We start from the raw sequence: 12,167 nt of genomic DNA on the forward strand, positions 1-12,167 counted from the left end.
TATATAATTACAATTTATTTTATGTCACCTTCATTTTACAATTAAGCGATGCATTGCTTATAAATATTATGCGTGTGGGTGGGTTAAATTGTCTATGAATCCTATTTCTCCGCAGAGGCGAGCTGTTTGCAACATAGGCCCTTTGGGTCTGGCGCAGGCTGCCCCGAGGAGCGGTCCTCCGCGCGCCAGGGGTCGCTGTGGCGCCGCGCCGCCGCGCCGGGTCTCTCTCGCGTGGCCGCCCCGCCTCGGGCCCCCGGGCCGAGTGGGCGGGCACGACTGCGCCCAGGTCGCGAGGCGCCCTTCGACCAGCAGCGCCCGGGGCGGGTATAAATGGAGCGGTGGCTCCCCCCAGCCGCCTCTCTCCGCCCCGGGTCGCCGCAGCCTCTCCCGCTTTCGGGCTCAGTAGCCTGAAGAAAAAAAAAAAAAAAAGAAAAAGAAAAGAGAAAAAGATTTAAAAAAAACCAAAAAAACTCGAAAACGCTCCAAAACCTGAAAAGAAAAAAAAAAGAGAAAAATAGAGAAAGAAAAAGCGAATCCTCCTCGGAGAACCCGCGGGGAAGTCACTCTTGCACGCTCCCGGCCTGCCCGCCGCCGTCGCTGCCGCCGCCGCCGCCGCCGCCGCACCTGGGCGTCCGTCCGTCCGTCCCTGCCTGTCGGTCCGGTGGTGAGCCGCCCGCGTCCACGCGCCTCCGCGCCGCCGCCGCCCGCGCCGCCGCCGCCGCCCGCGCCCGCCGCGTGGCAGCCCCGCGCCCCCGCCCCCCGCGCCGCGCCGTCCGCCCCGCGCACCACGTGTCCGCGCTGCCCTTCGCGGCCCGGCGTGAAGGCGGCTGCGCGCTCGGCCCCCCAGGCTTGCCGCGCCGCCGACACCGACAAATATTTTGCATCCCTCGTCCCCGGCTGCTGCTGTAATCCTAAACCGCCCGCAGCCCGAGGCCTATATTTAACGGGAAACGCGCACCCCGGAGGCCGCGTGGGCACCGTTTTTGCCTGGCTCTTCCGAGCATTTTTTTTGTCATTTGTGGAGGGAAGCCCCCCGTTTTCATAACATTTATTTTTGGAAATTTCTGGAGCTGAGCATTGCCACCTCCCCGCGGGAGGGCCATATTGTTTTTTTTTTGGAGAGCCTTTTGTCTGCGGTCGGCCCCGCAGCCTCGGAGCGAGCCGCCCCCGACCCGCTCGCCGCCTCCCGCCGCTCGCTGAGCCTCCGCCGGCGCTGCCACCTGTGAGCGGAGCCGCGGCGCGGGCCCCGCTGCTCCGGGAAGAACCCCTTTCATTGTCTCGTGCGCTCCTTCGGAAGAAGCCCTGGCGGGGCTCGGGGTCGTGGGGGCCGGGGAGATGAACGCTGCGGCCAGCAGCTACCCCATGGCCTCCCTGTACGTGGGTGACCTGCACTCGGACGTCACCGAGGCCATGCTGTATGAAAAGTTCAGCCCTGCGGGGCCTGTGCTGTCCATCCGGGTGTGCCGCGATATGATCACCCGCCGCTCCTTGGGCTATGCCTACGTCAACTTCCAGCAGCCGGCCGACGGTGAGTGGAAGCTGCCCACGAATTTTCGGGATCCGGGGTGGGGGTGGGGGTGGGTGGGGGTAGGGTGGGGGTGGGGGCTGGGAGCCATCCGCCAGCCAGGTCCCTGCTACCCGCATGGAGGGGCACCACCACTGCAGCCCTTTGCCACAGAAAGCCATGTGGGGAACCAGGATGCAGGGCTTGAGACCGTGGGATCCTGGCGTCAGAGGACCAGAGTTTCAGTCTGGTTCCCCACCACTTGCTCACTGGGTGACCTTGGGCTCATCAGTGGGGTGGCGGTGGGGTTGGAACCCAAGGAGACTATAAAATGGTTTCAGAAAGGAGTCTCCGTGTCATCCCGCGGTGTGTGTGTGGTGTGTGTGTGGTTCGGTGGAGCTGTGGTCTCTATTCGAGTCCCTTGGTGAGCGATCGTGGCCAGGTAACCCTCGCAGGCCTGCCAGAAAACACGATTGAAATACAATTCTTGCGGAAATTGTAGATTGCAACACTGCTGCCCCTTCCCCTACCTTCACCCTGGACTAAGAATCTGTTTGATTTTTTTTTTGTGCTGATAAGCATCTTTCAAGGCAGGTAGGAAGCAGGGGGGATCATTCTATGCGTTAAATTTGAGCAGGCGCTTGAGTTAGCACCATCAGAGCTTCGTGTGCCAGGCCAGCACCCTGATCTGGGTGTTTGCAGCTGTTGGGGGAGGGGGGGAGGGGGAGGGGGAGGGGAGGGATCTCTGGATGAGGCCTGGTCTGTGGAGAATGGATCTCCATGTAATCTGGGAAAGCACAGCTACAGAAATCGCTGGCTTGATGGGAATTACCATTTCACCTGAGAACGGCGCTGTACACTTGTCAAAACCCTTGACTTCCTCCCATCTGAAGGCTGTAAGGCTCCCGCGAAGGAAAAGACTGCAGAAGGGTTGGAGGCCAGGCTGGGCCTGCCGGTGCAGGGCTCTGTGGACCCACATTGGGCCTTGGCTTGGAGCAGTGGAGTGGAGAGGTATGCCGCAGGCGTGGTGGCAGTGGCGAGGCCCGAGGAAGCCTAATCAGGGGCTGCACATGACTCCAGATTAAAAAGGAACAACTGCAGAGATCATTACTGGGAGAAACAAGCCATTCTGTGGCAAAGGATCTCCGGGTCCTCATTGTCCCTACTTTGTTTGCTGTCTGTGAAGCACAGGGAAGGCCACTTGCCCAGGATGCAGCTGAGACCAGAGGATAGGACGTGTTTGGATACACAAGGCACTTGCTCCCATCAATTCAGTGTGCTCTGAGCTGACGTGGTCTGGCCACAGGCACAAAGAAGGTAGCTGAGTGTGGCCTTTTTAGGTGGGAGTAGTGGGTGTGTTGGCAGTTGCCTGCCTTCTTGACGCTTCTGAACAGAAGTCCTGTCACTTATAGTAGCAGAAGCCATTGGTCAGTGTTGTCTGCCAACACATAGCTCTGCAGGCCCTCTCCCTGCTATAAATAAGTGCAGCCCGATTTGTCAGGCTAAGCTGACTTGCTTTCTGCAGCACTGGCTGGAAATAGAAGTTGTGTTGAAATGGGTTCCTTCTCTGCTAATTAGTAAAACACAACACAAATTGGGGGGGGTCCCAGGCTTTCTATCTCAGCTGGTCATCACAAGCAAGCTCCACTGTGCCTGGACCTTTCCTGATTTGGGTTTGCCCCATCCCCTGCTTCCTGACCTCCTCCCCTCCCACTCTGAGGAGAGGCACCTGAAGAAGATGGAAAAGGTGGTTGCAAATGAGTGGAAAGGAGATCCTTCTTGGCTGGCTGAGGGGCAGTTAGGGAATTTTGTTCCCTCTTTAAGTGAGGCAGTGCCTTGAGGCAGAAAACCTCCCAACCCCCATTCCTTCATGGAGGACATTCCTGGGTAATATTATCATTGCATAAATCAGGGTAAATGGCCACCAGCCCTGGGTCCTTGTTACTACAGAGTGAAGAGAATTACTCCTGACTGCATGTGATGATACATTTTAGCTTCTGGTTCTTTAAATGGTCTCCATGGTGCACACATGGATTTGGTTGGGAAGCTGAGGAACCAAGGCTTTGGGTGGAGAATTTGTTTGGACACCAAGGGACTGGAAGGCCTGGAAATCACCAGGTGCAGGGCCTACGTGCACTGTCTGCTTAGCAGTAAGATGCTGCAGTTTTATCTTTCTTGTCTCGTAATACAAAGGACATTTTCTATGTGTGACTATGAATATTTATCTTTTTGGTGATTGAGGCTTTTTATCTGAATCAATTTCTATTCAGAAATTGAAAATATAAGAAATTGGGCTGAAACCAGGGATAGCACAGTTTCAGCCCCAATCACTTGCTCACAGTTTTGTTAATTCGATATTCTGTACTAGCTTCATGTGTATAATAGCATAATGGTTAAACAATGGTGTTTCTTTCTTTAAAAAAAAATACATTTTTTTTTAAAAGATATTTTATTGATTTTTTTTTTTATAGAGAGGAAGAGAGAGGGATAGAGAGCTAGAAACATCAATGAGAGAGAATCATCGATCAGCTGCCTCTTGCACACCCAGGTACATGCCCTTGACCGGAATCGAACCCGGGACCCTTCAGTCCGCAGGCGACGCTCTATCCACTGAGCCAAACCGGTCCTGGCAAAAATACATTTTTATTGATTTCAGAGAGGAGAGAGAGAGAGAGAGAGAGAGAAACATTAATAATGAGAATCATTGATCAGCTGCCTCCTGCATGCCTCATACTGGGGATCAAGCCCATAACCCAGGCATGTGCCCGCAATCCAGGCATGTGCGCTGGCCCTGGAATTGAATCTATGACCTCCTGGTTCATATGACCTCCTGGTTCATAGGTTGATTATCAACCACTGAGCCACGTGGGCCGCCCAGGTGGGAGTTAGTTTCTTAATCATAGTTAGCTGCATCATTTAACCACCCTGAACGTATGCTTGTTAATTTTATAAAATGGGTAATTTCATTTGTCCCACCTGTCAAGGTGAGTGATAGGCTGCAATGTCTTTTATACATGATAAAAAAGCTTAATCAAATAGGAGGTACAGTAGTCCTTCCTTATTTCCTGTTTTGCTTTCTATTTCTACATTTTCAGTTACCTGTGGTCAACCGTGGTCCAGAAATATTTTTTTTTAAATATATTTTGTTGATTTTTTACAGAGAGGAAGAGAGAGGGATAGAGAGTTGGAAACATCAATGAGAGAGAATCATTGATCAGCTGCCTCTTGCACACCCCCTACTGGGGATGTGCCCACAACCAAGGTACATGGCCCTTGTCCGGAATCGAACCTGGGACCCTTCAGTCTGCAGGCCGACGCTCTATCCACTGAGCCAAACCAGTCCCAGCTGGTCCAGAAATATTAAATGGAAAATTCCAGAAATAAACAATTCATAAGTTTTAAATTGCACGCCATTCCTAGGAGCGTGATGAGATCTCCCGCCATCCTGCCCAGGACAAGTTCTCCTTGTCCAGCATGTTCTTGCTCTGTACACTGTCCACCAGTTGGTCAGGTCACTTAGTAGCTGTCTCAGTTATCAGATCGATGGCAGTAATGCAGTGCTTGTGCTCCAGTGACCCTTATTTTACTTGATAATGGCCCCAAAGCACAAGAGTAGTGATGCAGGCAATTCGGATATACTAAAGAAAAATTGTGAAGTGCTTCCTTTAAGTGGAAAGTTGAGTATAGTACAATAAGATATTTTGAGACAGAGAGACCACCTTCTTTATAACTCTCATTACAATGTATTGTGAAAATTGTTTCATTTTATTACTAGTTACTGTTAATCTCTTACTGTGCCTAATTTATAAATTAAATTTTGCCATAGGTATGTATGTACAGGAAAAAACAACAACATAAGGTTTGGTACCATCCATGGTTCCTGGCGTCCACTGGGGGGGTGTCTTGGAACAGATCCCCCACTACTATGTTATCGTTTGATCCTGGTGCCATAAGGCCATTTAGATGATCTTGCCTAACTCCCTTACCCATTACCCAGGATGCAGACCTAGAGGGGTTGAGACTTCAGCCATGAAGTAGATTACTTGGCTAGTATTTATTTTACCCTCAGTAGCAACACAGGCTAGAGGCATTTGATGCCCTTTCATTTTATTTTTAAATTTTTAAATTTTTTTTAAATCTATTTTTTATTGATTTTTTACAGAGAGGAAGGGAGAGGGATAGAGAGCTAGAAACATCGATGAGAGAGAAACATCGATCAGCTGCCTCCTGCACAGTTCCCACCGGGGATGTGCCCGCAACCAAGGTACATGCCCTTGACCAGAATCGAACCCGGGACCTTCCAGTCTGCAGGCCGACGCTCTATCCACTGAGCCAAACCAGTTTTGGCTGCCCTTTCATTTTAAAAGTTGCCTTTTATCAGAGTTACTACCTTGAAAAGTCCTGGGGTTACCTGTTCCTGGGATAGTGGCAGTTAACCTACGTGAGTTTTATATCCTCGACTGAAATGTGTTTCTCTTGCAGCTGAGCGGGCCTTGGATACCATGAACTTCGATGTGATTAAGGGGAAGCCAATCCGCATCATGTGGTCTCAGAGGGATCCCTCTCTGAGGAAATCTGGTGTGGGGAACGTCTTCATCAAGAACCTGGACAAATCTATAGATAACAAGGCACTTTACGACACTTTCTCTGCGTTTGGGAACATTCTGTCCTGCAAGGTAAACGCGGGCTAAATTGAAGCAGAATAACTGTATTCTGAAAACAAGATGAATACTAAATGGGAAACTGCCTGGGTTTTGGGTGCCAGTGCATGTAAATTTTCAAAATTCTGGAAATGGCTCTTAGGCCTAAAAGTTCCCTATAGATAATCTCATGCCACAACCTAGCATAACTAGCAGGTGCTTTTGTGTCTTTGTTCTACCCTCTGCCTGAAATATCCTTCCTGTCTTCTAACTTTGGAAAGCATGAAAAGGTTTCTGTTGGGGGCGGGAACCACAGCAGTGCCTGTGGTTTTCAGGAAGCTGTGTGTAGTCATTTTAGAAGCATAAACTCACCTTCATTTTCTCTGCACCTGTTTATGTGGAGAATTGCTAACAACTTGTGTGGTGGTTGTTTACATGTCTAACCCCACACCAGACTGAAATTCTGTTACGGGCTTAAAAAATGGTTTGTCTTTCTGTAGCACTGAGTTTTACACCCAGATCTCAGCGTTTTTAATGAAGGAAACATTTGGATAGAAGCAGCTTGATAGAGTGGCTACCATTTGTAAATGGAACATTACTGAGTACCTGATGCTGTGGTGAGGGTTAGAAAAACCTTAATTGCTGTAGTCTCCTGCAGTTTGCCCCTGGGTGGGCTAAAAGCCTCAGACACGGGAGACCCTGACTAAGAGACCATATGGTTCTTGAGTCTCGGGAGCTGTCCAGTGGCATTAACATGGCCTGCCTTGTCTTTGACAGGTGGTGTGTGACGAGAACGGCTCTAAGGGTTATGCCTTCGTTCACTTCGAGACCCAAGAGGCTGCAGACAAGGCCATCGAGAAGATGAACGGCATGCTCCTCAATGACCGCAAAGTGTGAGTGTCCCAGTCTGGAGCAACAGCCATCGCATGAGCCAGCCATGGCCCCACCTCGGTATTAACTGACACACACAAGGCGGCTCCTGGTTCTCTCGGCCCAAGTGTGGCCTGCTCCTAACTCTCCACTCCTGGGCTGGTGAGTCTTCCTGCCGAGCCATGGCAGCCCTTGTGACTCGCCAAAGGTGGGCTTCCTGCCCAAGCCATGGCCTGCCGTCTCCCTTAAAAGTACATGTCTGGGTTTTATGATCATTGGCACCTGGGCTGGCTGGAAGACAGCTCTAAGCCCACTCTGAGCAGGGGTCTTGGCCAGCGGCAGAGTGGAGAGGGCCCTGGGCTTACCAGGAGCTATATATTAGCCATGTGACCTTGGTCTGTCCATGGGGTCACTTGCCACATTGTCCCTAGATCTCCACTTGGCTAATTTATGACTCAGTAGCCTTTTAACACAGTCTGGCTCCACAGTAATCCTTAATTTGGTTACAATAAAAAAAATCTCATCCCATCTCAGAAGACACTATAATAGACCTTGTTGCTTTGGTGTGGTTTATTGCAGAATGGAGATATGGAGATCTTAGCTAAACCATCAGGGAGAGGAGAATAGAGGAAAGGAGAGGAGAAGAGACAATAAGTCTTGGCTATAATAAACAAAAATCATTTCTGTTCTTTGCATTATTGAGCAGACCAGGGGATGGGTTACATTGATAATGTGTATGTGCAAAGATAACACGAGGGAAATCTAAAGATATTTCAATGTATGGATATATTCCTATTAAGTGTAAACAACAATTAGAAGAATAAAGTGAAAAATTAAAGGTAGCTCACTCCAGCAATTTCACTCCTCAGATTAACCACTGTTAACAGTTTGGTTTGTGTCCTTCCAGACCTTTTCTATGCATTTACATAGATGCACAGAAATGGACGTTTAAAAAACATGGTCATCATGTTTCTTCACGAAGGCAGTGTGATGTGGTAGGAGTAGCCTGGTGTGAACCAGGAACCCTGGGGCTGGTCCCTGCAGGACAGTCCTGCTTCTTTTTCTTTCGATGGGGAGTTGGGCATTTCTGAGCTTGCTTTCTTGGTGGTTGGACTGGGACTTGTGTTTTAACCTCTCCTGTCAGCCTTTAACCTGCATTCCTTTGGGTCCCTGGAAATCATGGTTTGTTCCTCTGGATGATCACTTGTTTTTCATGGGTTCCTTTTAGGTTTGTGGGCAGATTCAAGTCTCGGAAAGAGCGGGAAGCCGAGCTTGGGGCCAAAGCCAAGGAATTCACTAATGTGTATATCAAAAACTTTGGGGAAGAGGTGGATGATGAGAGTCTGAAAGAGCTGTTCAGCCAGTTTGGTGAGTCAGGTCCTTTGGCCCATGTGCCCTCTTTCATAGTCCAGCAGACCTGGACTTCATCTGTTTTCAATGAAGAGAAGAGGGCACCTAGACCCAGAAGTAAAATACCTTGCATGACAAAAGGTCACAGGGTAGCTAAGAATAGATTCCAGGCCTCAGCTCTTAGCTTTACCTCGTCCAAGCTCCAAGGCCATCTCGGCAGCTTGGTCAGAATTAGAAGGCCAGGCACAGTGTCTCTTAGTAGTCCATCTGGGTTCAGCAAGAGGTTGCTTCAAGTGGGCTCCTTGAACTGTGGTACAGATGCAACTATGGAACAGATGGTGTTACTAATAGTTCTGTCCTTTGGTAATAGGTAAGACCTTAAGTGTCAAGGTGATGAGAGATCCCACTGGGAAATCCAAAGGCTTTGGCTTTGTGAGTTACGAAAAACACGAGGATGCCAATAAGGTGAGAGTACCACCAGGGTGGGGAAAATGTTATAGGAAGTGGCTCCAAAGTGCGGCTAGGGCCTTGGTAGCACAGAGCTGGAATTATCTGTGTCTGGTAGTGAGGCACAGTCACTGGGCTCTGGTATGGCCTTCTTAAGGGGTTCTACATGTTTCTGTATCAGTTAATTGTTTTCAAAGCAGTTGGCACATACCTGTCACCTTAGCTCTTCGACCTTGCAGGTTGAAAATAGGACAGGTGTTTGTTCCCATTCATAGACAAGGGAACTATGGGCCAGAGAGTTTGTGATTTGATAAAAAAAGAACAGCTACCTGTGGGCGAAGCACTGTGCTAGGCCCTCAACATGTATCATTTAGTACCCACAAAAGAACTGAATCTAATGACAGCCAGATGATCAAGCCAGGCTGGTATCTGCTACGCTTGTATATATATACAACTGCTATTTCCCCCTATGTTATCTGGGCCAATAACCCATCTAAATATTAACCCTGTGTTACTGATGAGGTGGTCTGAATTAACATAGCTGACTTCAGAGACAGAGTAAAATTAGTTTTTAGCCCTAAAGGAAGATTTCTGGTGGGTCTTACACATCTCCAGAGCAAGGCCCCTCCCCTGCCTCTGCATCCTTATTTATTTATTTATTTATACAAATTCACATTTTATTTACATCGAAATAAACTGTACAAAATTGACTTTCTTCACCAAAAATAACAGCAATATTTTCTGTATTATTCCTAGGTAAACTACACAACACATTTTTGTAGGTTGTCTAGGTTTTGCTTATAAATCAAGACGAGGCAGTAGATACAATCACGGAAAAAGACAGAATAAAACAGACCAATCTGTTGTCAATATCCATGGCTGCATCCTGTTTTAAAGGTGCACATCTATTTTTTCTTCTTTAGGCTGTGGAAGAGATGAATGGAAAAGAAATCAGTGGGAAAGTCATTTTTGTAGGCCGTGCACAGAAGAAAGTGGAACGGCAGGCCGAGTTAAAACGGAAATTTGAACAGCTAAAACAGGAGAGAATTAGTCGATACCAGGTGAGAGGTGGTCTTGGCACAGCCTCCCAACAAGGAATTTACTATGTGTGTTGGCAGAGCACCCAGATATTTAGCAGGCTTTCTCGGGGACTTGGAGCCTGCTCACCATCCTCAGGCTTAAAAGGATATGCCTACCGATACAGCAGTAATTCTAGAACAGAGACCAAAGAGATTAATTTATTCCTTTAGGGACTCTGCTGCAGGAGCCTCTGTCTTAGTTATGTGGGCTCCTTTTATTTAAATGATACGCATTTGTTTGGAATGGTGGCAAGGGAGAGCTCTGCTGGGATGAGTGGTCAGCCAGAGCAGCTGTGAGGAGATGATAATAGCATGTGAGTACATGGTGCTCCTATCAGAGTCTTAGCAGCAGTGTCTCAACTTTGAGCCTGCATCCAGTCCCCTGCAGGGCTTGGTAAAACACGATGGCTGCCCCAGCTGGTGTAGCTGGGTTGGGCGGTGCCCCATTCACTGAGAGGCTGCCACTTGATTCCCAGTCAGGGCATAAGCTCAGGTTGTGGCCTCAATCCCTGCTAAGGGGCGTGCAGGAGGCAGCTTATCGATGTTTCTCTCTGCTTCTCCCTTCCTCTCTCTAAAAACCAGTAAAAACAAACACACATGGGTTGCTGGGCCCCAGAGTTCATTAGGTTTGGATTCTGGCCTGAGATTTTACTTTCCAAACAAGTACCCAAAGATGCTGATGCTGCTGGTCTGAGGTCCACATTTTGAGAACCCACTGTCTATGGAATATATGTGGGAGGGGAGAGGGAGCGGGGGGAGGTAAAAAAAAAAAAAAAAAAAAAAATACTAATAGTGATTCTTCTGCTGTAGGGGGTGAACCTCTACATTAAGAACTTGGATGACACTATTGATGATGAGAAGTTAAGGAAAGAGTTTTCTCCTTTTGGATCCATCACCAGTGCTAAGGTATTTTAAACTGAGATTCTCGGGTTGAAAGCAGAAGCTGTAATCATTTAGCGGTTTATTGGCATTGGTTTCATTGATGGAATAGTATCTAAATTGTGTTCATTTCTGAGAGTAGCTACCACATTAATCTAACAAATTCCTCCTGGCATTCAATTAGCCATCTGAGTGTATGCTCTGGAGAATGACAATTCATTAGGTTATTACTGCGCTGTCTTGCCTCCCAAGTCCTGGGTATGGTGATGAATATGAGTCCCTCACTGCCAACTCCCCAGAGCACCTGAATCTTTCCCATTCTTTGCTGCTTCGTGCTAGTGTGGGGACAGATGGTGCCACAGAAAAGCAGAGGAAATCCAGACGGGTTGTTTTTCATTTGTCTTGCGGCCTGTCTCTACAGCTCTGCCACATTTTCTCCCCGAACGAAGGTATTGTGAGGATTTTAGAGCTGGGATGAGAATTTCCATCCTGGTCTGAGAAAGGAGGGAAGATGAGTAGGAAGTTTGTTTTTCCATGCTTCGAAATTTGCCTCACTTGCTTGATTTTTCTTTGATAATCAAATCAACTGAGTTAGCAGGGTAAGTATGTGAACTCCATTTTAAAATCAAGGAATCTGGGTCCTTGAGCAAGAGAATGTTAGTTATATCAGGATGGTGTGCTGTGGTTTTGGCACATTGGGATGGTGACAGGGTCTGAAAGTTCTGGGTCATAGCCTGTTGCAGACTCTAGTCCTGCTCAGCAGCGGTGCAGCAGGTGTCGCAAAGTCCTCTAGGTGATGAGAAAGGAGGCCGGCTGAGCCTGTGAAGACTAAGGTCCTGGCACTTACCTTAAGTCACTCACAACCTGGGAGTGTCGTCAGTTATAGCAAGGAGGTGGCCAGAGACCGCTGTGCGGTTTCTCTGGTTCCTCGTCCCTTCCGTCTTATCACCCTCTTGACTGCCTGTCAGTGCAAGGAATGCTAGTCTCCTTGCTAATAAGCACAGTAGTCCAGTTGGCATTGACAAGAAGAGAGCAAAAGAACCATGTCTTGAAGTTTCATAAGCACCATTTTCATGCTCAAGGTGTCTTGATCTTAGCTTGTTGGCCCGTTTCATAGGTATAGAGTTGTTGGGTTAATACACATGTCCTTTACTGCCATGTCCTCCCCTTCAGGAGGCTCTCCAGGCACACACACATTCATATTGTTACCAGTACTTGTGAACAGACAGGCCAGGGGAAGTAATGAAGAACCTTTTCAGGTGGAAAAAGACTGCCTGAACCAGTGGGCATGTGGCTTTGTAGCTATTTGCCTCATGGACATTGAGGCTTAGAGGAGAAGTGTTTTGTTGACGTTGTACAGCTTAGAAGTTGCAGAGCCAGGACTAGAATCCAACTGTC

The 12,167-nt window shown here is 48.4% G+C and overlaps 1 protein-coding gene across 5 annotated transcripts in view; it reads left to right on the plus strand.

Annotated features, from left to right (window-relative positions):
• Positions 1-337: 337 nt before the first annotated feature.
• PABPC4 (poly(A) binding protein cytoplasmic 4) overlaps positions 338-12,167 on the plus strand; it is a 39,333-nt gene continuing 27,503 nt past the window's right edge. For 2 of the 5 annotated variants that reach the window (XM_084874560.1, XM_084874559.1), the window contains exons 1-7: positions 340-1,528; positions 5,987-6,180; positions 6,922-7,037; positions 8,243-8,382; positions 8,735-8,829; positions 9,735-9,872; positions 10,701-10,796. In XM_084874560.1, the coding sequence (XP_084730686.1) occupies positions 1,336-1,528; positions 5,987-6,180; positions 6,922-7,037; positions 8,243-8,382; positions 8,735-8,829; positions 9,735-9,872; positions 10,701-10,796 (972 nt within the window). In that variant the 5' untranslated portion in view covers positions 340-1,335. Of the gene's footprint in view, positions 1,529-5,986; positions 6,181-6,921; positions 7,038-8,242; positions 8,383-8,734; positions 8,830-9,734; positions 9,873-10,700; positions 10,797-12,167 lie in introns of all 5 variants that reach the window. The other 3 variants (XR_014794183.1, XR_014794184.1, XM_084874558.1) reach the window with 3 other exon arrangements.

This window comes from Pipistrellus hanaki (assembly GCF_964339955.1).
Source record: "Pipistrellus hanaki genome assembly, chromosome: 2".
Taxonomy (NCBI): Eukaryota; Metazoa; Chordata; class Mammalia; order Chiroptera; family Vespertilionidae; genus Pipistrellus; species Pipistrellus hanaki.